At 40.6% G+C, this 26,502-nt stretch overlaps 1 protein-coding gene across 2 annotated transcripts in view; it reads left to right on the plus strand.

Moving 5' to 3' along the window:
- Positions 1 to 26,396, plus strand: part of LOC109427263 (glycerol-3-phosphate acyltransferase 3) — a 45,639-nt gene extending 19,243 nt beyond the window's left edge. The window contains exons 2-7 of one of the 2 annotated variants that reach the window (XM_062858196.1): positions 13,259 to 13,588; positions 13,651 to 13,899; positions 14,877 to 15,113; positions 16,565 to 16,680; positions 16,750 to 16,890; positions 22,389 to 26,396. In XM_062858196.1, the coding sequence (XP_062714180.1) occupies positions 13,259 to 13,588; positions 13,651 to 13,899; positions 14,877 to 15,113; positions 16,565 to 16,680; positions 16,750 to 16,890; positions 22,389 to 22,686 (1,371 nt within the window). In that variant the 3' untranslated portion in view covers positions 22,687 to 26,396. Of the gene's footprint in view, positions 1 to 13,258; positions 13,589 to 13,650; positions 13,900 to 14,876; positions 15,114 to 16,119; positions 16,354 to 16,564; positions 16,681 to 16,749; positions 16,891 to 22,388 lie in introns of both variants that reach the window. The other variant, XM_062858197.1, reaches the window with a different exon arrangement.
- The last annotated feature ends 106 nt before the right edge of the window (positions 26,397 to 26,502 follow it).

The raw sequence follows: 26,502 nt of genomic DNA on the forward strand, positions 1-26,502 counted from the left end.
TGTCTATAAAATCGATTTTTTGTTAAATAAAAGTACGTGAACCCAGAATTTTCAACTTTATGACGACGGTCTCGGAAGAAAACTTTTCAATTAAATCATTATGTTACAGATTATTTCAGAAAATCTTCCATGTGTTCTTCCAGAAGTATCCCAAAGAATTCTGTTATGAAATCTGGCATGGATTGCTTCACCAATTCCTCCATGATTTTCCACAAATCATTTCAGAGATTGTTTGAGAATTTCACCCAGGATCTTATTCAGAAATTACTCTAGGCTTTCGTTCGGAGAATCTATTGGAAATTCCTTTAGAAGATCTACCAAAAATTTCTACAGAAATTCTTCTAAAAATCTTTTTTGATACGTTTTTTTTTTTTGAAATATTTCCTCACGAATTCTTTCAAACATTATACATTATGCATTATCCCTTTCGGGACGAACCAGCACAATCGTGCTGTTATAAAAAACGCCACAATAAGTTAAACAAAAAGTAAACAATCACCCTAGAAGTTGGAAAAAACTTTATCTGTCGTATTTTTATAAATATTAGTTTAATCCAGGTATGCAGAAATAAAAATCGATAGAAAAAGTGTAGTTCTGTAATACGGCCGAAGAAAAAGTTGTGCTTTGTTGAAAAGCACAAGATTTTTGGGTGGTCAAAGTGGGACCAGCACAATTGTGCTGTACGGTCCCCAAGACGGTCCAAGTTCCATCGGAAATTGCCTATGCTTAGGCGTTTTATGGTATAGAAGATTGATTTTAATGATTAAATCCCTACAAAGTGTTAGTTTGTAAAACTTAGACGTATAAGATTATTTTAAACTTTGTTTTTGTTTTTAAGCGGCGCTGCCCAGCTGACTAAAGCCGGGTAATTAAATTAAAAATAAATTCGATAAATTTTATTTCTCCGAAGTGCATACAAAACCCCCATTGGATTATTGCATCGGTTTGCAACGTTGATGGTGACTAATCGTCGATAAAAGGTTCCGATTTCTGCAATGTTACTCGCTCAATTGGTTTGGAGAATCTATTGGAAAATCCTTTAGAAGATCTACCAAAAAATTCTACAAAAATTCTTCTAAAAATCTTTTTTGAAACATTTTTTTCGAATGTTTGTCCAAATATTTCCTCACGAATTCTTTCAAACATTATACATTATCCCTTTCGGGACGAACCAGCACAATCGTGCTGTTATAAAAACTCCACAATAAGTTAAACAAAAAGTAAACAATCACCCTAGAAGTTGAAAAAAATTTATCTGTCGTATTTTTGTAAATAAGGTACCCCGGGACAAGTGAGAATCGGGGGCAAGTGAGACCTATAGCTAGTATTTTTTTAATTATTTATTTAAAAGACTAACATTCTTCATAGAAAACATAGGTATCACACCGACGGATACTTTGAATACAAAAAATGTTAGTGTTTCAACCATAAAGAGACCATATACGTTATTGTTGTTCATTTGTAATTTTCAATTCACTAGGTGAGATTGACGTGCTCTACTACCTTCGTTGTTTAAAAATAGATTGGTTATTATACAAATACTTTTTCGGATTCAGAATAGTATTTGGAGTTCTTGCAAATGATTTCAAGTGAAAAAGCTGTATTTTATTTTCAATTATTACCTTTAGTTTACTGCTCTCACTTGCCCCAGTGCATTTCGCTATCTGGGGCAAGTGGGACCTATGAGAATAAACAAACACAATTTTATGGATTCATCATGCCTAGTCCAGCATTAGATGAAATTAGCACGAAAGTCAATAAAAATTTACGCGTTAAGTAATCTACTGTTGAATTATACTTTATTACCTCTATTTAGATGATAAAAAATGGTAAAACCCTGGATAAAACAAAAAAATAAAAGCATGTATTTTTTATGTTTTTCTCTAAATATCCTCCATTATTTTTTCACTTAACGCTGCGTAATGAAATCTTCTGAGCATTCAGAAACCGTCCATAAAAAAAATAAAATAGGGAAATGGCCTTTTCAAAATTCATGATTAAAAAACATTATTTAATGATCGTAAGATTATGTAAAGGAGAAGATATTACTGAAAATCTCGAAACCCCAGATTTACTATTGGCGAGATTGATCAACTATATAATATAGAGACTAAGTTTCGAAATCTTTTATATCTTCACTTTACGGTGCTTTTTGTATGAAACAAATCAATTTATTTTGCATGAGCTGCTAGAGTTGATTCAAGTTTTTTTCCCAGCGATTTGTTATGTGTTACGTAATTCATGCACGATACCATAAACCTCTTCTTATTTTAATCTCTTAACATAGTCATTCATATAAGAGATTTATGATTTATGTTACCTTATTTGTTGCAACTTATATTAAGCCCTTTGAACAAAAACTCTGAATAGGTCCCACTTGCCCCATGAAACGCAGTAAATGAAGATCTGCTACACTTTTCATTATATGCATAATATATGGAATGTAAAAATTTTGAAACAGTTTTAATGCACGTTAATAAGTACAAATATACCAATAACGTATCTTGGGTGCATTGGAATTATTAAAGAATTTGTGTTCTGAAATTTTTGGCATGACAAAATCAAATTAGCACTTTTTTAGGTCCCACTTGCCCCGGGGTACCTTATTAGTTTAATCAAGGTATGCAGGAATAAAAATCGATAGAAAAAGTGTAGTTCTGCAAAACGGCCGAAGAAAAAGTTGTGCTTTGTTGAAAAGCACAAGATTTTTGGGTGGTCAAAGTGGGACCAGCACAATTGTGCTGTACGGTCCCCAAGGCGGTCCAAGTTCCATCGGAAATTGCCTATTCTTAGGCGTTTTATGGTATAAAAGATTGCTTTTAATTATTAAATCCCTACAAAGTGTTAGTTTGTAAAACTTAGACGTATAATTTCAACTCAAGGAACACGATATCAGCTTGTACGAGTTATTTTTCAAGAACCTTGAATACTCCATATTATCGAAATCATGAATTAGATTTTAACAGGGATTTGCTGTTCTTATTATCTTCTTCTTATTCACTTCTATGATTTGAATACCCTGTCAAGTTGAACTCGTGTTACTAGATTTAAAATTATACGTCTAAATTTCTACAACCTAACACTTTGCAGTGATTTAATAATTATAATAAATCTTCTGTACCACAAAACGCCTAAAAGTAGGCAATTTTTAGCAATTACTTAGAGAACATCGACCGGCTTGAGGACGGACCAGCACAATTGTGCTGGTCCTAATTTGACCCAAAATTGTACTGGGGTTACTTGCAAATTCTTTCAAGGATTTCACCAGAAAATCCCACAGCAACTTCCAATTTTTTCAAAAATTACTCTTGGGATTCCTCCAGAAGTTTTACAAAGAGGTGTGTAGGAAAGTAATGTTTAAGTTTCTACAGAAAATATTCCAAGTATTTCTTATCTTCTATGTATTTTCTCAGAAATTCCTCCAGGATTTCATCCAAGCGTGCCTCTTGGAATTTCTCTATGGATTCCTCCAGGCAGTGACGGAAATTGTCAAATTACGGTCGTCTGCACCGACGCCCAGCGGCGCCAGCGTCGTTGATTTGTTTTTGTTTTGATAGTCGTCTTGACAACCCGAGCGGCATTCTCAGAAATGTATGCTTTCGAAATTCTTTTGATCGCTGTCTGCTGAACTTCAACCACCTACTGATACTCAAAGTCAGTATTTTCAATTTCAACTGATTCGTTTTAATTAAGAACGATGCAGAAGCAAAAACGCAGTTGTTTTGCTTCACTCGTCAAAAGTAACTATAATGCATTGAATTAAGGTAACATATCAGTATTTGCATGCATAAAACCATAATAAATCAATTCCAAATTGAAATATTCATATTCAAATTCATCGAGCTGAAGTTCGGCTAAACTGAACTTCAACTACAGTGGATGACACCACAAGACGCCGCTTTCATTGTCTCGTCTCTTCTTTGTCATGTTCATTCTCGGTCTCGTGACTATGGGTAACTGTGTTTGTTCATTTGTGTTCGTTTTCGCACAAATTGAACATCATTGTGCTGATTGTTTTCGACACTGCCTCCAGGTATTCATTAAAAAAATGTTTAGGATTTTAATTAGGGAATTTCTCTAGGATTTTCTAAAAACGTATTGATACATTCTACCGTGACGTTACAACGTTTTGAAGACTTTTTAGCCAAAACTTCCACTGTAACTCAGAAATACGACCTATTTTGTTCATGTTCGGATTCCTCGTAAAATTTGAAGTAAATTTAAATTTCGTTGAAAAAGCTGTTCAAAATGGGCATTAGTTCCTAAATAGAAATTAGTAGCGAGACGTGACAACGTTGTAACGTGACGCTACTAATTCCCATTTAGAAAATACTGTTCCAATGAAAACTAAATGTTTAGCAGATCATATATACTGCAAATTTTACAATGAATTCGAATATGTAGAAACATTTGAAGTTTCTTCAGAAAATCCATCTATACTGTTCCTGTTCCTGTTTTTTTTTCAGGGATTAATTTATCATTTTCTTCAATTTTTGTGTCTACGTATGCGCTATTATGTTATGGCCGCTCCACAAAACAATTTATTGATATGAAGTGCTCCCGCATGTCAAAAGGCTGAAAACCTCTGCATTATAAGAAATCATAACACAACCTTTAAGTTTTAAACTGATTGGATATTAAGAATTTCACCAATAAAAAATATACATAAAATCGAGGTAAAATGTACATAAATCTGAGAAGCATGCTTAGTCCCAGTTGGAACCTTACGCAAAAAGAAGAAGAACAATTTTAGTAATTGGGAGCAACATTGTTGTTAGTTGAAAATGGATACTCAAAATTTTAAAGAGAATTCTTGCGTAACGACAATAAAGCATGGAGCAAAATTATCTTTATTCACAGTTTTGTTGTGAGATAATCGTGGACAAAAATTACCAAAAAAAAGGAGGATACATCCCTCCATCCATCCTAGCGTGAAAAAGAGTAGCATGAAACGAGCTCACCACCTGAACTACTGTAGTGCAGGCTCTAAAGCCAACGGAAATCTGTTTGTGAAAAAGTAAACAATTTCTAACGCAAGAGTTTTGTACCCGAGCAGAAGAGAATAACAACAGCATAACAAGATGCGTTATTTTGGCAAAATAACTGCATAATGGAATTAGTAATTTTCATGTTATTAACATAACATATTGAGTTATAAACTTGTCTGTCATAAGCGGCAAAATAACAAGTCACATAACAAAAATTTGTTCCTGGAAAATCAATTTAATAACATGTTTTGTTAGTGTTAATAACAACTTAATAACAGTGAATTTAGGAAATATTTCATTAACAAATTTTGATATTAAAGAGTTATTGATAACATTCCGAAAGCAAAATTAGTTATGATATCAAACGATCGCATATGCTGTTGAATAGGATGCTGAAGTGGAGGCGATATGCGTACACTTTACCCGTGGTTAAATGGAAGCATGTACGAATATGGCCTCTACTTTGGCTTCCTATTCTACACCATATATGACTTCGTGTTGGCTGAGAATGCTATACATATTTAGACCAACATGTGAGAATGGCGGAACAATCATTGCGAACTTCAGTTTCTCGCTTCCCTAATTCTTCATTACACCAACAATGCTAGCCATGAAAATGTTTGACAATTCTCAGGTCATTTTGACAGACCACCCACATGCACAAAAAAGACGGATAATATATTCTTCTTTATCGATCTTATTGCCGTCCTTTTCATGCTCATGTCACATCTGTCAAAATGACCTGAGAATTGTCAGTCATTTTGAGGTTAGGTTCGTTGGTGTAATAAAGAATAGGCGTATTTTCAACTATTCATGTAATCTTTTACCACAAATAGGTAGATCCGACTTCATCCTCTGGAACGACAGGGAAAACATGTGAAAATACAAAATATTTCTGAAAAATCCCATTCAAAACCATCCACAATCTTGGATTCAGCTGTCTGTATTAGCTTCGTTCAAACAAGTTTACTCAATAAGTTTGACATTTTTATCATTAAAATTCTCATGTCAAAGGCGGAATCTGGAACGTCCCTTTCAAAACCTTAAAAACCTTCAATATCGTCTGCTATGTTCTCGTTTTGATGTATGTAGGGTGCTGCGCCACTTGGGCAGTGGCTGGTATTTTGGGTACTTTTCAGCTACAATTCAGTCAATTTCAGAAATTTAGCAAAACCTCGCGCTGCAAACTTTTTACCATGGAATACTAGCCAGTGATAGTGGGCATGCACTTTGTCTCAGTTAGGATGTAATGATAAATGGAAGAGGAAGACAAATTGATGAGTGAATATGCAGTTGCTTTCCCTCACTCACGAAATACTGTAAATAGCGTTGTTGAATGACGTAGGATATACATATTTCAAAACTTGTTTTAGTTTTGATAGCAATACCATAAAGTATTTGTACCCTATCAATAATACAATAATAACCAAACTTGTTCCACAACAAAATATAATATTGAAATGTTATTTAATGGCTGTATACCAATAACTTGGTCATAACAAAATAAGATTGTCCAACAAAACATGTTATGGAAATGTAATGCCTTGATAATTCAATAATAACAAAACTAGATATAAAAACAGGTTTTGTGATTTCGTAGTTATTAATATGATATTTCCCTCTGCTCGGGTAGATGTTGTTTGTAACTGAAACTTGGTTGTGTTAAATATATAGTTGTTTCTCTGTGTTGTTATCATTTATGGTAAATTTCGAACAGAAGTTAGATAATATATAGATTGAAATGAGCCCTTGAGCTTGGCAATAAGACCTTTCAAGTTGTTTTGGATTATCTACAAAAAATACTGTAACTTTTATTCACAATGTTATTACTGTACAGGTTCTAGCATTAATTTTCTTTAGTAGGGCTTGCATCGGATTTTGTCGCAGCCAGCGCGTGTCCGTCAGTTAGCAGCCTAGAAGAATGATAGACCGATTGTTACCATAAGCACTTTGCCCTCCGGTCGCTGGCTGTGTGTCGGACGAACGGAACGGGGGACGGATGAACGGACGCTCGATGGCAATAACATTTGATCACCGAAGGTGGGAGATTTATTATTTTACAGTACTCAGTGCTCAACTTATCTTATCAGTCGTGCTCCGCTCGGGGCATGGAAGAACGTCAACGGCGGCGGCGCACCTGTCAAGCTGAAGAATGTACCTACGCGACAATCGAAGAATAACAAGCTCTAATGCTTCTTGATAAAGCAAAATCGTCTCATCGTGACGTCGCGACTAAATTGAGACGGAGAGAGAAGATTTGGCACATCCGATTGTTTTGGCCAATTTGGGAAGCACTTTGGACACACGAGGTGCAATCATCATAGATAATAAATTTGCAAATTTAAGTCGCGCGAATGTTGTTTTCACCACAACATGTGAATAAGAGGTGGTAAATATGAATCTCAGAATATTCAGCGGCATAATTTCAGCACGCGGAGTAAAATTCGTAAAGCTGGTTATTACAGCTGGTTTGGTTACGGTGAAGTGTTCAATTTATATGATGTGGATGATTCCTATATTTATGAGTATTTTAGAAGTTCATCCTTTCAAGTATTATACAGCTCTTCTAGAATCATTGGTTGCTAGCTTTCCTGAAGTTTTCCGTGTAATAACAAACTTTGATAGAAATTCGCTTTAGACATATCTAAGTTGTAACAACCACAAGAATCCCAAAAAAGGTAAATGAGAAGTAAATATTGCCCACCTGCATATATAACAATCGCTCATAGTGCAACGTGGAAATAAGTGTAAGTAATAATTGCCTATAATTTTGTTCCCCCAAGTCATGTATTAATCGCATGACATAATACAGATAGTGAAAGTATTGATACTGGGATGCTGGTCGTAAGAGCATGTTCTTAATCCGTGCTCCTTACCTTTCCAACAGCTGAGCGATAACGAAGCTGTGCTTATCACATCATTCCCGAGTTTTACTCCATCCCTTGTTGTGTATATGCACTCGCCTGTATACACCCTCGGTTTGGGTTACCTAGCTCATATGCTGACGGCGACGACGTTTGTTTACTCTCGATCGCAATTGCAATGCACGTACTTCGCTCCACTCAATTTAATATTCGACTGAGCGGTGCGCGCGAGCTCGGTGACAGGCGTTCCGAAGTTCAGGGTCAATTTTGATAAGTACCGTAGGAAGGTATATGCTATTCAACAAAGCAATGATCGCAAGCCTGACAATGTTGATGATACTGGTGTGAGTTAGTACAGATTGGCGAAGAATACGCGTACGGTCAGGGTCTTCCTTTGGATCAGATGTTTAGGACGTGCCGTATTGTGTGCTGATACGGAAAGTTGCTAGGTTTGAATCTTGGTCGAATGGGAAATTTTGGTACATGTTCACGAGCCAAGGAGATGCCCTCCTCGATGTTGTGCAGCTGCCGGTTGATATCTTCAGGCGTGTTTGGGTGCACCCGGTAGTCGACGTTGGTATCGACACTGTCAAACCGCTGAAACCACCGCCCCAGTCGACTTGGTCGTAGTTCTTCCGGGTGATCGAGTGCCAGTTGATCAGAGAACCAACTTCGGTCATCATCGGAAAGTGACTCCAGATGAGCTCCTGGTTAATGGCCGGCTGGGAGATGTTGCTTACCAGAACGGCTCAACCGGGCGGGAACGTCCGGGCACATGATACTGTATTCACCTTCCTCGATATCCTGTTGGACAGTTCTTCCATTTCGTGTCTTGCATTCATATTTTGAGCCAGAATGAAATTATGTCAAGTGAAAGTCGCCATGGGGCCTGCTTCCTGCTCGTCCCTTTAGACACGCTTGGTATTAGCCTGTGTGTCCATCTACCCTTGCTACCACTTCAACATAGACGATGTTCTTTTATGCCGCGTGCCTCTTATGCCGCGTCGCTCGAAGCACTATTCGTCCTCTGCCACTACTAGTTACTTACCTTACCGGTCAGGCTATGGCCGGGTGGCCTCTGCTGTACATAGTAGCCGCCTCCACTCCACTCGGTCCATGGCTGTTTGTCTCCAGTTCCGCACTCTGCGTAGGGTCCACAGATCGTCCTCCACTTGGTCGACCCACCTAGCTCGCTGCGCTCCACGTTTTCTTGTACCGGTCGGATGACTCTCGAGAACCATTTTAGTCAGGTTGCTATCCGACATCCTGATGACGTGACCCGCCCACCGTAGCCTCCCGATTTTCGCGGTATGGACGATGGTTGGTTCTCTCAGCAGCTGATGCAGCTCTTGGTTCATTCGCCTTCTCAAAGTCCCGTCTTCCATCTGCACTCCGCCGTAGATGGTACGCAACACCTTCCGTTCGAAAACTTCAAGGGCGCGTTGGTCCTCTGCACGTAGGGTCCATGTTTCGTGCCCATAGAGGACGACCGGTCTAATCAGCGTTTTGTAGATGGTTAACTTCGTGTTACGGCGAACTTTATTCGATCGTAGAGTTCTGCGGAGTCCAAAGTAAGAACGATTTCCTGCCACAATGCTCCTCTGAATTTCTCTGCTGGTGTCGTTGTCGGCGGTCACCAGTGAGCCCAAGTACACGAATTCTTCAACCGCCTCGATTTCATCACCATCGATATGAATTCGGGGTGGCGGGCGCGGTGATTCCTCCCTGGAGCCCTTTGCCATCATGTACTTTGTCTTCGACACATTAATGACTAGTCCGATTCGCCTGGCTTCACTCTTTAGTCGGATGTACGTTTCCGCCATCGTCTCAAATTTACGAGCAATAATATCAATATCATCGGCGAAACCAAGCAGCTGAACGGACTTCGTGAAAATCGTCCCACTCGTGTTTATCCCCGCTCTCCTTATTACACCCTCCAAAGCAATGTTGAACAGCAAGCACGAAAGACCATCACCTTGCCGTAACCCTCTGCGAGATTCGAAGGGACTCGAGAGTGTCTCTGATACTCGAACTACGCACATCACTCGATCCATCGTCGCCTTGATCAACCGTATCAGTTTATCCGGGAATCCGTATTCGTGCATAATCTGCCATAGCTGTTCTCGATCGATTGTATCATACGCCGATTTGAAATCGATGAACAAGTGATGTGTGGGCACGTTGTATTCGCGGCATTTCTGCAACACCTGGCGGATGGCGAACATCTGGTCCGTTGTAGCACGTTCACCCATAAATCCAGCCTGATATTGCCCCACGAACTCTCTTGCAATCGGTGATAGACGGCGGCATAAAATTTGAGAGAGTATCTTGTAGGCAGCGCTCAGTAGTGTGATCGCGCGGTAGTTCCCGCAATCCAACTTGTCGCCCTTTTTGTAGATGGGACACACGATACCTTCCATCCATTCCTCCGATAATACTTCCCCCTCTCAAATCTTGGTAATGACCCAGTGTATTGCTCTCACCACTGCTTCTCCACCGTATTTTAGAAGCTCGCTTGGTAGTTGATCTGCTCCAGCGGCTTTGTTGTTTTTCAACCGGCTAACCTCCTGCTCAATCTCTTGAAGGTCAGGGGCCGGAAGTCTTTCGTCCTGTGCACATACTCCTAGATCGGTTACCACGCCACCTTCGGTACTTGCAACGTCGCCATTGAGGTGCTCATCGTAATGCTGCCGCCACCTCTCGACCACCTCAAGCTCGCTCGTGAGAATATTCCCGTGATTATCTCGGCACATGTCGGCTTGTGGCACAAAGCCTCTGCGCGAGCGGTTCAGCTTCTCGTAGAACTTCCGTGTGTCCTTAGCGCGGTACAGCTCTTCCATCGCTTCGCGATCTCGTTCTTCCTGCTGGCGCTTCTTCATCCGGAAGACTGAGTTCTGCCTGTTCCGCGCCTGTTTGTAACGTGCCTCATTCGCTCTCGTACGGTGTTGCAGCATTCTCGCCCATGCTGCATTCTTCTCGTTTTTCAACTGTTCACATTCGCCGTCGTACCAGTCGTTTCTGTGATTCGGAGTCGCGAAGCCTAGTGCTGTAGCCAAGGTACTACCTATGGCGGATCGGATGTCCCTCCAGCCATCTTCAAGCGGACGTTGGTTATATCTGAGAAGAATTTACCGTCGATTAGAACGTGGTCGATTTGGTTTTCTGTTTGATGGTCGGGTGATCTCCAGGTGGCTTTGTGGATATCTTTGCGGGGGAAGAAGGTGCTTCGGACTACCATACCACGGTAGGCTGGTTATCCGAGAGGCCACAGTCATCTCGTTTCACGGTATAGACCATCAGCCTCGACAGAATGATCTTTTTCAACAAGTGTCCAGAAGTTAGATGACTGTATGCCGACCAGTCGCCAGGTGGCTTCCCCGGTTTGAGCACTAGAACGTATCTTTGCCTTTTTCATCTCTCCGGAAATATGCCTCTGTCTAGGCACATATTTACAGCCATTCTGAACATGTCAAGACTAGCCTTGATGGATACCGTCCAGACCCGGAGCCTTGTTCAACGTAAGCGCTTTGCGATGAGCACGTCATTTGTCACCGGGGCGACCTTGCTATGACCGGGTTGGCCATAGGGGACGGGGGTCCATGATCTTGTATCGTGGCGTGGAAACAGCGTTTGGGGCTGTCCATTAATTACGTAAGGGTTTATGGGGGGAGGGGGGTTTTGAAAAATCTTACGCGCCATACAAAAATATTTGGGTTCTCATACAAAAAATCTTACAAGGGGGGGTGGGGGTGTTGAAAAATCGTCAAAATGCCCTTACGTAATAAATGGACAGCCCCTTTCCACGATCTTTTGCAACATCTCAGGGGAGCGTTCTGGGGGTACTGACGTGCCCTTCGTTTTGGTCATGACTACTCTGTAGGCATCACCCCGAGGAATCATGTTGGCTGCCTGGCAGAGATTTCCGAAGCACGCCCGCTCACGCGCCTTAATCTTTTCGTCAGTGCCAGTTTGGCCGCCCAGTAGGCCTCATAGTAGGCCCATATAGCCGAGGCGGTAAACGCACGGGTATTCAGCATGACCATGCTGAGGGTGACGGGTTCGATTCCCGGTCGGTCCAGGATCTTTTCGTAAAGGAAATTTCCTTGACTTCCTTGGGCATAGAGTATCTTCGTGCCTGCCACACGATATACACATGCAAAATGGTCATTGGCAGAGGAAGCTCTCAGTTAATAACTGTGGAAGTGCTCATAGAACACTAAGCTGAGAAGCAGGCTTTGTCCCATTGAGGACGTTACGCCAAGAAGAGGAGAGGAGAGGCCTCACTTCACTGCACTGCATTCTACCCCCATCAATGTGAGCTCTTTGCATCCTTCGTCTAGCTCTTAGGTAGAATGCGCGAAGCCCTTTCGATTTCTGGACACCACCAGTATACCGATTTGCGTCCATTTCTAGGTAGGGATCGCCTTGGTATTCCGGCGTCACACGCATGGCTTAGAGTTCCGACTAGATCATCGATGGATAGAACGTCGGTGTGTTACCCTTCATAAGCGAACGCTCCACAAATGCCGGCTTATCGAAGCGCGAGGTCAGCCATCCCCGATGACGGTCGATGACCATCGGCTGTGGCTGTCTTCCTTCGTGTTTCACCCTGTATCCATCGTCGACTCTCCAGTCCGAACTAGGGTTTAGACCCGGGCTCCAAAAGGTCACATCAATGATGGACCGTTCCTACTGTAGACACAGAGCCTACATTCACGACATCTACGTGCAGTCTAGCGATAGCTTTGAGTAGAACCCAGCCTCTCGCGTTAGTCGAGCAGCTACCCCACTCAATCGCCCAGGCGTTGAAGTCTCCACCGACTCCTACTAGTGCGCATATGATAGCGAATCCAGCATAGACGAGAACTGGTATATCGCCCACCTAGGAGGGGCATAACAACTGCAGTAGTACAGCCCATTGATCTTCGTGCAACGTGGAAGTTTTTTCTAGGACCGGAAAACGACCGGTAGTGCAGATCACCGCTAGCTTGGCCTTATCCCAGTTCCCGTTATCGGGAGGAATGCGGTATGGGTCCGTTAGTAGGGCATTGTCTGTACTTGACTCCAAGACTGACTGTCACAGCAACTGTTGTACGACTTCACAGCGGTTCAGGTTTATCTGTGTAACCTGCATTATCGTCGGTTGGTTCGACCTCCTCGCGTGCCTGGACATTTAGGCCCGTCATGTGACGGTAGTTTAGCAGTCCTTAAGAGGGGGCCCGTAGAGCTCACGTAGCCGGACGGGCAACGCGATCTTAAGATTGGGCCCGCGAGCAAAGACAACACATTATAATTTTTGTATTTGACACGATATTTTTTCAATGTGGTTTTTTGGTTGATGTTTTAATTCTTTGTGTTTTTGAGTTACATAATAATTTATATCTCGTTTCCGTCTCTTCGTTGCAGTATGGTCGGCAAAACATAGAACACGTGCGGAAGAGGCAGTACGCAAACCTAAACACATCGGAGTGCGAAGAAGCGCCACCGGCGACAAAAGTCGAAACACCTACCAATAATACCAGTGACAATTGCGTCGATTGCGCAATCACAAAACCCAGTATAACTACTGCGACGACCAACGGAGATGCCAGCAAACCGCTGAAAAATGGTGACATCGCCAACGGGGGCAACTCGGTGATCAGTCGCGTGGAGTCGCTTATCCTGCTGCCGGATATGGAAGGCGCTCGGAGCAAGAGCCGTGAATCGAACAACGAAGACGATGTCGATAGTAATGAGGTAAGTTGATGGAAGTTGTACCGTCGTCAGTCTCAAACGTTCACAAAACGGGAGGTTTTTAGGATAACGATTCTTTGGAGTTCAACCTTACCAACTGTTTGGACTACGTCAAATCCGGCATGGAGGCGATCATTGAAGACGAGGTGACCAGCCGATTCGAGGCTGAGGAACTGAAAAACTGGAATCTGCTGACCAGAACGAACAGGCACTACGAGTTCATATCGTGGCGACTGACCGTCATCTGGGTGATAGGGTTCTTCATCCGGTACGTGATCCTGATGCCTTGTCGCGTGTTCATCTGTTTCGTCGGGGTAAGTGTTTCGAGTTCCGTTGGTTTTCTTTTTCTAATGCAGCACTATAAGAACACTTTCAACACTTTCTTACAATTCCCATACTTAGTTCCAGTTTTGTGAAGTAAAGTTTAAAGCTTCATTATTGAGTATACTTTATTCCTTAAATTCACTCTCTATTTTGAAATGTTCATTGAATCATAAGGATCAGTTTCGTCGAGTCGAGTTTCGTAGTAAAACCTATTTCTACTATTAAAAAAGTATATTTAAAGCTCTTGGATCGTATGAAAAAGCAGCAAGATTCATTAATTCAAGGTGCAATGGCTATAATGTTACTTTACTCCAGCGCTGAGAGTATAAGTAGAACACCATTGGGCTTGGACATTTCTACTTCATAATAATTGCTACTCCAGTTGCTCAGAACGTTTGGTGTTCCCATGTCTTCTTCAACCACAGCCAGCGGGTTCACAGCCGCTCACGAAATCGCCGACCTGAATATTGCTTTTTGCAATTATTTCTTCCGACATTCGCACTACGTGCCCAGCCCATTGGAGTCTGCCGTATTTTATTCGTTTCACAATATTAGCTTCCCTATACACTTGATACAACTCACAATGATAATAATGCCCATTATCCAGGTCACACAACCAGCTAAGTACACGGCTCTTAGTTGGCCGTCTTTGTCATCAATTGACCAGTGGAAGTATGAGGTAGAAACATGCGAGGATTATAGCTTTGTAGGTCTTACAGATTGTGGACTCTTCCTTTTGCAGCCCAAAAGATACTCCTACCATGACTAGTACTAAGCGGATGTAGAAGTGGAAAAATGATTCATGAAGTGTTTATTACAGCTGCTAATACTCGAATCCTATGATTCCATGAATGTTTCAGAAGTTACCCTATTCCACAATCCTCAATCAACCCTTATTCCACTACTCAATCATCCTTCAACAATGGAAGAACCCAACTACTGCCACTACTACCTCGTTCTCGTCTAGGTCGTGTACTGCGTGATTGGATTTGCTTTCGTCGGAGTTGTGCCCTACCGGTCGCTGCGCGTCAAGGCAAACGACTATGTTTTCAAGCACACCTTCCGCATAATCTGCCGCTCGCTGTCCGCGGTGATTCGTTTCCACAATTTAGAGTACAAGCCGAAAAATTGCGGCTTCTGTGTCGCCAACCACACGACACCGATTGATATCGCAATCCTTTCGACCGACCACTCCTACTCTTTGGTAAATGAACGCCCGAAATGTTTTTTTTTTTTCTTCTACGTACTTTCTAAGACAGATTTCTAATAATAATTAACGGCTCTGGATGGATTGGTCATTTCGCTCACATTGTGACGTCCTGAGGAATAATTTACCCACCCACAGTGGCTTACCTTTATTTATGAATGGCTTTCACCATAGGATGGTCGATCTGTGAATGCATTTTGTAAATATGATCATTAATGAAGATGCACGCTCAATCACAAATGCTTGTACCACTTTTTTCCTTACGTTAATAATTTCAGAGTTTTGGCATTTCTAAGTTATATATTTAAAGTTTTATTGATTTGTTTTAAAATAGTCCAGTATTTGATCAAATTATTTGGAGCTCTTCTTACTCAATTTGTAGTGTCCAATTCTGAGAGGAATGTTAGTGCACGTCCAGTCACAGATATTTGGCATCAAAGAGACTCCTGATCGGCGCAACCTCAATCCCAAGTGTCATTTTCTAGTCAAATATATTAGAAGAGGTTCTTAGAACCGCCATAAAACTTAAGTAAAAGGTATAAGGTTTTATGACGGTTCTGGAGACCCCTACAAGACTAATTGGCCATCAATATGCTACTTGGGAATAGAACGTTTCTATCGCTCGGAATCAAGGATGTATCCGGTAGTTTGTAAAGGATTTCAAACTTGAATAATAATGGTTTTGCGAAAAATATAACGGGTTTAATATGGTCGTTTAATTAAGTGGTAAAAGCATTTTGATTACCCTGCATTTAAATTCCTCCACTGCGATTATCAGAACCGAACACTGCATTTGACGAAATATCAAATCATAAATAAAAGCATTGTGATTGTCCTGCCATTCACCAGTACACACTAAAAGCGTACCATTTCCACTCACAAACACAAAACACAAAGAGCACACATACAGGCGCACACACAGCCGCACACCATTTCCATTGTATATATTACAACAACTCTCTCCCGTCTATTGCGCGCAACGCATTACTACTCATCTCTCCAGGTCATGTGGTTGACATTATGCACGGCACTGGTTGGTTGCCTGCCGGAAGGATCCACCAAGCGATGGATGGTGAAGAAAGTACTGATTCAATGTTTTGGCGTACTCTCGAGTGCATTGTCATCCGTTGTCAATTATCATAACATTGAAAATCGCCCATTAAATGGTATCTGCGTGGCGAACCACACCAGTCCTATCGATGTACTTATGTTGATGTGTGATAACTGTTATTCGTTGGTGAGTAATTGCCCCGTTCACATATACCTTTCTTACCGTCGTATTGCTGTTTAGTCGTAGTGCATCGAATGCTTAGCTTGCTCCTATACTTATTCAAACATGCAAGATAGTTGTTAGATATGATTGGCCATATAGCTTGCGATTAGTAGCTAAACGGTGTTGTTTGGACGCTGTCATCTTGTAAGAGATTTATTTTATATTTGCGGCTTAGATCGGTCAAAGACACGGTGGATTTTTGGGAGTTTTGCAGAGGGCCCTTGCGAGGGCATCTCCTCACATCTGGTTTGAACGTGCTGAAGCCAAAGACAGAATGGCAGTTGCCAAGAGGTAATGAAATAGTTTCATACGTGTAAATATGGTTTTGAACTGACTCTATTCCATTGTTTTGCTTTTTAGGCTAAAAGAACACGTTTCGGATCCTAACAATCCACCAATTCTCATCTTCCCCGAGGGAACCTGCATCAATAACACATCGGTGATGCAGTTCAAGAAAGGAAGCTTCGAAGTTGGCGGAGTCATATATCCAGTTGCCATCAAGTAAGTAGTTAAGTAATTACTAATTACATACATACATACATACATACATATATTATGACCAGAGAAACTCCCGTCGGAAGTACGAATGGTGTTGAGTAATAGCTGAAATTTGGTGAGGGGATTAAAAGAGGAGGAATCGTTGAAAGAATTCCCAAAGCATTCTTTGAAGGAAATCTCTGATTGATTTCCCAGAGAAATTCCAGGAGGAATATCTGAAGATATTTCTGAAGAAATCCTTTGAGGTATTGAGGATTTCCTAGTAGAATTTTTGGAGGAATCCCTGGATAAATTCCTGGTGAAAATCCTGGGTGAATCCCTGGCACAATTCCTGGAAGAATCTCTGGCGGAAATCCTGATGGAATGCTTGAGGAATTACCGCAGGAAAAAAAATGCCTGGATGAATGCTACAAGGATTTTTAGAGGAACTCTTAGAAGAATCCTTCACTGAGAAAAATATCCATATTGATAGTATGTGTCAGGTACTATAGATTTTTGCAATTAGATTTCACAAATAGTAATAATGCTCCATACACATACCTTCAGATGAACTCTCAACTAATTCGATGTATGTGTGGCTCTTATCAAATTGAAAACCATAGTACTTACTTTTCATCTCTAATGGCTTATATATTTTATTTGGGAATTCTGATGAAATTTTTGGTATTTTCAACTCTGTTCTTTTTGTACACAAAAATCAATAAATAATTGAAGTGTTTTAGTTTATTCACTTTAACAAATATATTTGCAACATAGAATAATAATAACATGGTTGATATGCTGCCGGTGTTTTCGTTAATTTTTGGCCGGAAGTACAAGCAGCAGACGTACGAACTTTGGAGTCGCTTGTGATGATGAAAATGTTGGTGGCAAAGTTAGTGGCACAGAATTAGCTTGATGGATGTACCGTCGTATATGGTTCTGCAGCCGTTAATTTGCCGATGAGTCTAATCAACTGAAAAGTAACTGTGATTAGAAGAGAGATTTTTGACGAATTATCATCAACTTACCAGCAGCCTATTCCGGCCTTGACACCGGCAACCCCCTGTGACGAAGCCGCATTGCACCACCGTGCATCATGTATTATTATGTTTAAATCTTCTGCTGAGATCCTTTCCGTCGCCCTGAAATACAAAAACGTGATGTAATATAGAAATATTCAGTAAAATATCAAATATTTCTTATTTACCCGCAAAAGTTTTCACCTCCTATCTGTAGCTGATCGACCATCTTGAAAAGGAAAGGAGAAATATCAACAAAGTTCACGGGAGGCGACAGGTTCATGAGCGACTATTTGGAATTATGTGTGAAGCTTTATAGATTTTTACTATAAGGGATGACACATAAACCTGTAGCAGTTTCACAAATAAAGTATATGTGTGGCGGTTATAAACGTCGGAATGAACTCTGTCTTTGAAATATGTGTTTTCACACATAAATAAAATCATTGGATTTTTTGTAGTGTTGGAGGGATCGCCTGAAGGAATTCCTCTTGGAAGAATCCGCAGAGGAGAAATTGTTGGATGAATTTCTAGAGGAGTTGCTGTAGGAATACCAGGAAAAATCCTGGAGGAATCTTTAGATGAATTCCTGGAACAATTTGAAGACATGCATAGAGGATTTCCTGGTGAAATTCCTGGAGGATTTGCTGTAGGGATTACTGAAGGAATCCAATGAGGATTTTCTTAAGAAACCTCCGGAGAAAGTACTAAAGAAATCACAGAAGACATTTTTAAAATGCTGAAGGTATTTCAGTAGGAATGCCTAGAGGAATTCCTGGTAGAATCCCTGAAGAAATCCCTAGAGAAATCGCAAACGGATTTCCTTAATTAATTCCTGGAGGAATCACTGAAGGAATGCCTGAAAGAATGCCTGGAGGCACTGCAGCATTTCCTGAAAGAATCTCTGGAAAAAATATGGAGACATTCCTGTAGGAATTCCAGGAAATCTCTAGAGGAATTCCTGCAGGAATCTCTAGACGAATTCCTGGGGAAATCCATGGATAAATTCCTGGAGATGTTCTGTAGAATGGGGGAAGAAATCTCTAAAATTCCTGGAGGATTGTTTAGAAGAATTCCTGGAAGAATCCCTGCATGAATCTTTGGAGTAAGTTTTGGATTTCTCAGGGGAATCCCTGCAGAAATTCCGGAGGAATCCTAGGAGATTTCTCAGGACGAAGTACTGAAGAAAACGTAGAATGAATCCTGGAAAAATTCTGAAGGAGTTCTAAGAAGAGTTCGTGGGGAATTACTAGAGGAAACCCGATAGCAGTTCCTGAAGGAATCCCTGAATGAATTCCTAAAGAAACCCCAGGATGAGTCCCGGTAGTAATCTCAAGAGGTCTAAGGTAATTTCTTAACAATTCCTGTAGGAATACCTGGATAAACTCCTGGAGGAATTCCTGAACAAATTCCAGAAGGAAGTTCAGTAGAAATCCCAGGAATCCTTGGAGGATTTTTTCAAATAATTTCTGGAGTTGTTCCTGAAAGATTCCCAGAAAAAAATCCCGAGAGAATATCCGAAGAAATCTTGAGGGAATCCCTGGAGAAAATTTTGGAAAAATATCTGAGAAAACCCCAGGAGGGATCCCGGAAGCTATCCCATGAGGAATTCTCAGGAAATCCCAGAAGAACTTTCTATACAAATTCCTGAACGAATTTCTGTAGGAATCCCTGGAAAAAATATCTGATAGAAACCGTGTCTGCTGTAATTTCTGGACGAATTGTTGAAGGAATTCTTGAATGAGGATTTTTTGTACAAAATTATGAAGGAATTTCTGTATTAATTTTCAATTAATTTCTGATTAAATTTTCTAAAGGAATTCCTCCTGAAACACTCCGAGTAATTCTAGATGAAAGTATCGGAACAAACTGAAGGAATATATGGTGAAATCTCTAAAAAAATCTCTAAAGGAATACCTGCAGAAATACCTAACAAAATCTATGGTAAAATTTCTTTGGGAATCTCTGGAAAAAATCCTGAAGAAATCCTCGAAAAAAGGACTGGAACAATCACTGGAGGAACCTCTAAAGGAGAAATTCCCGGAGGAATGTGTGGTGAAATCTTTAGAGAAATTCTTGAAGGAATCTCTGGAAAAGTTCATGATGAAGCCACTGCAGGAAACTATGGGAAATTCCTGGAGGTATTTTTTAAAGGATCTTTGCAGAAGTATAGGTAAGCATTTCTGAAAAAGTGTGAGGAACACTTACTGTCGGAACCCCGCAAGACGTCCATGAAAGCATTCATGAAGCAGAAATTCCTAGAGAAGTCCCTTATGCAATTCGTGAAGGAACTCCTGGTAAGGTTCCTGAAAGAATACCTGGAAGAATTTCAGAAGACGTCCCTGGAGGAATTCATAAAGAAATCCCAGGTATTTTTGCTCTAAGCATGATGGAAAATTTGGCACATGGTTATCTTCTTTTCACAATCCAAACCTCCTTCGGATGGGATTAGATGAACATCTAACACATACACTGTTGTGCACATGTACATATGTCAAAGCGGGAGAGGAAGTTATTTTTAATTGTCGAGAGCTTCGGGCACTGCCTCCCAATCACTTATTGACAATTATTATATGACAATTAGTGTGCAGTCGGACTCTCGACGGGTCAGTCCTCGGCCGACCGATTACGGTAAGGTTGACCGTAACACCTTACAAATGTCAATTTCTTGATTTTGCTTTGGCTAACCAAGCCATGTGGGAAATTACACTGTTGAAATTATTTTGACATCCATGTGCACAACAGATCATGTGCTCAATGAACAAATGGAGATTTGAATTATGAAAAGAAATCCACGTACTCCGGTGAGACTCGAACTCACGACTCCCAATTCGCTAGACGGGCGCTTCAATTCCTTCAAGCTACGGAGTCACTCGACTATCTCCGTCGCCAGCAGGCCTAGAACTGAACTCGATTCCACAGTCGCACATGGTTATCTTCTTTTCACAATCCAAACCTCCTTCGGATGGTATTAGATGAACATCTAACACATGCATGCATTTTGAACTTTTACCGAAAATAGAACAGCTGAATACGGTACTTTATTTTAAGTGTGTGGACCTATTCAACAGTCATTTTGAAAATTGCGCCAGTGCAACAGACAGTGGAACGAATTCCGATATTATATTTTTTAAACTAGTTTTTCTAAAAAAAAAACATTTCGAGAAAATTTAACACAAATGACGGTTAACAGTTCAAACAAACAAAATAACGAAAAAAAAAACAACTACTCTTTCGAATCCTTGGAAAAGGTGCAATAAGGACCGAAACGTCGAATCATGAAAACATTTAGTTGTTTTGATTCTCCTATAAGACTGAAAAGCCAGTGACATAACTAAAGACATCCAACATAGGGTAGCGAACCACTTGGGCAACGGGCGGTTTTTTGGACACTCTTCGCTATAACTCAGTCAATTCCAAACCAATTGACTTGAAATTTTGTACATGGCTTGATACTATATGTATTAGCGTGGGTCATCGGAACCGTTTTCTCAGATCAAAGCTTTTTTGGATCCGTTTCGGGTCCTGAGTGTCTGTGCAAAATTTGAGCACGATCGGTTGCGTCTACACTTTGCGCATTGCAATTGAAATTTGTATGGGAAAACATACTTTTCTGCATTTATGTCATAAGTTGAAGAAAAATGTCTGAAACTTTTTAACCGATACTGAAAAATAATAGCCTAGGATGTTCTGAAAAACTTTGTTGAAGACCGCAAAGCGATCCGATGTTTGTGAAAAAGTTATAAGGGACTGTTCATAAACTACGTAGACCAAAATTTGGCCATCTCAGACCCCCCCCCCCTCGTAGACTTTTGTCCATACACAAATTTTGAAATTTGTATGAAGCGTAGACTTTGGCCAGACCACCACCCCCCCCCCCCCCTTCTCCCTCCCCCCAACCGTGGTTTATGAACGGCCCCTAACCTTCGAACCGCATGCATGTGTTTATGTTTTAACATGTAAAAGAATAACAATAGCAACAAAATCATGCTGTTTCGCCAAGCAATGCCAACGCTATAACTTTGTTTCATAAGCATCAGATCACTTCGCGGTCTTCGACAAAGCTTTTCAGGACACCCTAGGCTATGTTTTCACATTATCGGTTACATGGTCTTAGAAAAAAATCGAACTTGTTATGAGAGAGATGCAAAAAAGTGTGTTTTCCCATGTAAAACCCCATACAAACTTCAAACGCGATGCGCAAAACGTAGACATAACCGATCCTGCCCAAATTTTGCACACTTATTTGGGTCCTGAAATGGGATCAAAAAAGCTTGGGGTACCATTGAATTTTTCATGTTTCCATATAAACGATGACCCACTCTAATATGTATCTCATCGCGTTCCAAAAATTGTGTCAATTGGTTCAGAATTGGCTGAGTTATGGCAGAAAAGTGCCCAAAATAGGACCCCTGCCGAGATGGTTCCACTTCCCTACGGTCGATCACCTAAGAAACATATTTTCGCCTCAATAAATGATGCCTTATTCCTGTTTTTCAGGTACGACGCTCGCTTCGGTGACGCATTCTGGAACAGCTCGCGCTACTCGATGATGCAGTACCTGTACATGATGATGACCTCGTGGGCGATCGTGTGCGACGTGTGGTACCTGCCGCCAATGACCCGCGGTGAAAACGAATCCGCCATCGACTTTGCCAACCGGGTGAAGAGCGTCATCGCCAAGCAGGGCGGTCTGGTGGATCTGGTCTGGGACGGCCAGCTCAAGCGAATGAAACCAAAGAAGGAATGGAAGGAGAAGCAACAGGAGGAGTTCACCAAGCGGCTCAAAGGCGAATGATGTCCACCGAATGGCGGAGGGGTGGTCGTTGACGCGACGAAGTAAATGTGTGGGCGTGGGGCTGTTAGTGTACTCCGGTACTTCCCCCCTGTGGTACTGTGTAGTGTGAAATTTGCTTGAAAGAGGTGTGCTAATAGGATAAGTGGATGAGTTGGTAGGTTGCTACAGCAGAACGTTTGTTGGTGATGATAAGTTGAGAGCATTGAACACTTTTTTATGACGCTCTAGTCTGCGCGAGAAAGACAAATTACTATTCTAACTATAGAAAACAGAGGCGTCTCGTGACTAGCAGACTGACCTGTTCTACAGATTACTATTTTACTAAATGAAAACACATTAGAGTTATTTTATACTATGCTTGCTGTTTTTTTTTTGTTTTAGTATTGTGATTTTTAACATAAGCTGATTTTTATCTTCTTGTTTGTTAACCATTTTCTGAAAAATATCTTCCGCATTTTCATCGCAAATAATGATGCGATTCGCATTCAGATGCGCCTTTGAGCGACTTCCGAAGTTTGGTATCTCACATACTTTTAGAAAAATCCATTTTCGGTGGAAGTCATTTTTTAACATTCTTCACACACCGACGATACTTGTTTTTTTTTTCAATCATGTCCAACATGCTTTCTTTTCCGCAAATGTTCGAAATTTCCACCTCCATAAATTTTTTTTAGCTCGTATCATGACCTCGAATTCAAAATTTGGAAACCGTTGCCAACGAGCTAGAGCACTTTCGGCACCCCAGCTCCATCCACGCTGGCTGTAATGCATAACAAGCGCGCACGACATTGGGTGTGCCAAAATGTGCTCTAGCTGCGCAAGTTGTTCTCAGCCTACGTAGAACGACAAATCGAGAAGCCACAGTCCATGCTTTCATTCATTTCTGGTTTTGCTACACACTAACGAGTCTGGAATAACAAAGAGGAGAAACGTCAAAATTGGAACAACCGATTTGCTGTCATCCCCATAGTTCCAATCGGGCAGGAGACCTGTCAAAACGACCAGGATTCGCCACTTTGGTATACTCGAGACACGTTACTACACACATGTAAACTTTCCACTGAAGAAGCTCTCTGCGTTTAGCTGTGTGCCTCTGGTATCCATGGATGCCGATGCATCGCTTTTTTCTCTAAAGAGTATACCGAGCAGCATGCTAACAATCATTTACACACATTTGAGAACCTGATCGGTAAGCATAGCTGGCAAAGTATTTATTTAAATACTGTGCAATTAATGTTCCTTATTCCATTTTTTTAGATATTGTTAAATAATCCTTTAATTTCCAACAACGATACAACATACATTTTTTAGCATTCCAAAACTGTAAATTTTCAACATGATTTTAAAGACTTTAGTCGATTGCGCTTAGCGTGCTTGTACGCGTGAGAAGCAGGCGGGAAGTGAAAAATGGAAAGAAACGTTGACAACGCTGCTGCTGGTTCTAGACGAGTAGGGAACGTATGAGCGACAGAGTAAAGTGAAATGAATTCGAATGAACACTGCCATTCGGAGGCAAAAAAGGGAGAAAACTGTTGGTTTGGGAACTGCGCAATCCATCGTTCGCATGAATCGGGGAACCGGTGGCATGTAGTTTCGAAGAGTCGAGCAAGAGAGAGCTGCGCAAGGCTGGTTCTCGCATGCTCTTGTTATATGGTTTCTGCCGGTGGATGGCTTGGAGTCGTCTTTCGTTCTTCATAAACCGGGAACGATGTTAGCGCCTTGTGTGCAAGTTGTTATGGGGTATGTGCGGTGGGAGTTTTAAATTTAGTTTATTCTAAACCAAAGTATATCTACTTAAAGATTATTTTGCGAGTTTTATTCTCAGCCTATACCCGTTCCAAGAACAGGTCGAACATGTGGACGAGGCGCCTCTGATAGAAAACTAACAGCCAAAATTAAAGGTAAAGCCTACACTACACAGATAGAGTATAAATGTTACTTTACATTTGAAAGTGAGAAAAAATGATATTTATTGCATCCACGGTAGATCCAATAGAGTTGAATTGTACAGCTAGCAGTAGATGTAGATTGTTTTCCCAGTTGTTTTGTTGCGAAGAAATTTGATTTCAGTGATCAAGAGGAATATAAAACTTGCTCGTAATTCATAGCCAGGGTTGTATGACATTTCTGGAATGAATAGTTGACCGAAAAATCATGTCCCGTATAGCGTGTCGTTCAGTTTTCTTGCTTAACTGCCGTTCTACGCATAATTGTTCCTTTATTTACTGAAGATTACTAATGGATACTCTTACAGGATTGTTTCTGAAAATTCTCAGGAACTCAGACATTCTCTGAGACCTGCCTCTCGATGATTATCATTGAAACATTAATAAACTGCACTAAACAGATAAAGTTTCTTGAATGCTTATGATTCTAACTGCACATTTTTCATGAGTTGCAGCTAACATAGACTGTCACCATGATATTTGCACCTTTCGTCACAGTTTTAATCAAATGCTTGTTATTTTAAATGACTATTGTCACTTCCAGCTACATTTTAATATAATTATTTCGGAAACTAATATTGTCAATACGTGGATATTTAACGTTGGTGTGTGCATTATGCATTTTTGGCATCACTGGAAATTATTTTTCAATCACAAACAAATCCATTTTCTAAGTTGCCAGACACGCATCATACCATATAAATGTAATTAGCCTTCAATAAAGTTATTAGAAAATGTGAAGAGCTACTAAAAAAATCTGAAAGAGGCAGTAGTCGTTGAAAATGATTTTCTCTCGACAAAAATAATACAAATAGAGTTAACGGGAATCGTAATTCGTAATTTATTTATTATTCAACGCAAACCTTTCATTAACTTTTCACCAAGTTCAATAATGCTCTATGGTGATGATAATGTCAAGTAATATCTGGCTTCACTGGATAACACACGAACACTCGATTGAGCATGAAGAAGTATAACTATTTTTTGTCAAGAAAATGTCATGCAATCCAGACCAACACACCCAGTTACATAAACAAGGAACGGAAGAAGACATTTTTCTCCCCTCTCCTTTTCAGCCTTCGCGACCAGTGACATCAAAACGTGGACTGCACTAGGAAGATAACCTTGTCCTATGTATTATATCAACACACGAACACTTTACACTGCTTTAACAAAAAAAAATCGATGTAATATATTAAGTAGACAGTAAAACCTACTAAAATAAGACTGAAAATCTTGTAATTTTTGTCTATGAGTGACAGTACCGACGAGAATGGAGCAAAGATAAACTAAAGTGCAGGAAATGACCAAAAGAGAGCAGAAAAATGTGTTACAGGCGTTATTCATTCATGGATTGTCCTAGTATGTTAATATGTAGAATACCAATAAAAAGCAGCTACAAATCATAACGTCAATTTACGCCTACAAAAGATGCTGTACATGTGGGACAATCAAAGAAAAGAATCATGTTAAAATTGACTAATTTCTTCAATTAGTAAACAGAACCACAGTCTGTCAGTGTGTCTGTCTATGGTAAAGCTTTCATCAATGTGGATCGGGCTGCGTGGAACATTGGAGGATGAGTGATCGCACAAAGGAGAATCGAACAAGAACAACCGTACTAGACGCGTAGTATGCTAAAACTAATCCTACGCGAAATTTCTACCACCACAATGCTGCTCTGTAAAAGACGTGTAAAACTATCAAGGTAAAACATTTGTTTCTATTATTTGAAAATGTCGAAATATACACTAATTCACTCAATTGCCGTGTTATTTATTCAGTGAGAATGTTATTTATGGGAGGGGGAGACACTTTGTGGTCACAAATAGTGTTCAATTTCAGTAGAGGCCAAGGACTCGGAAAATGA

The sequence above is a fragment of the Aedes albopictus genome, chromosome 3, assembly GCF_035046485.1.
Source record: "Aedes albopictus strain Foshan chromosome 3, AalbF5, whole genome shotgun sequence".
NCBI classification, from domain to species: Eukaryota; Metazoa; Arthropoda; class Insecta; order Diptera; family Culicidae; genus Aedes; species Aedes albopictus.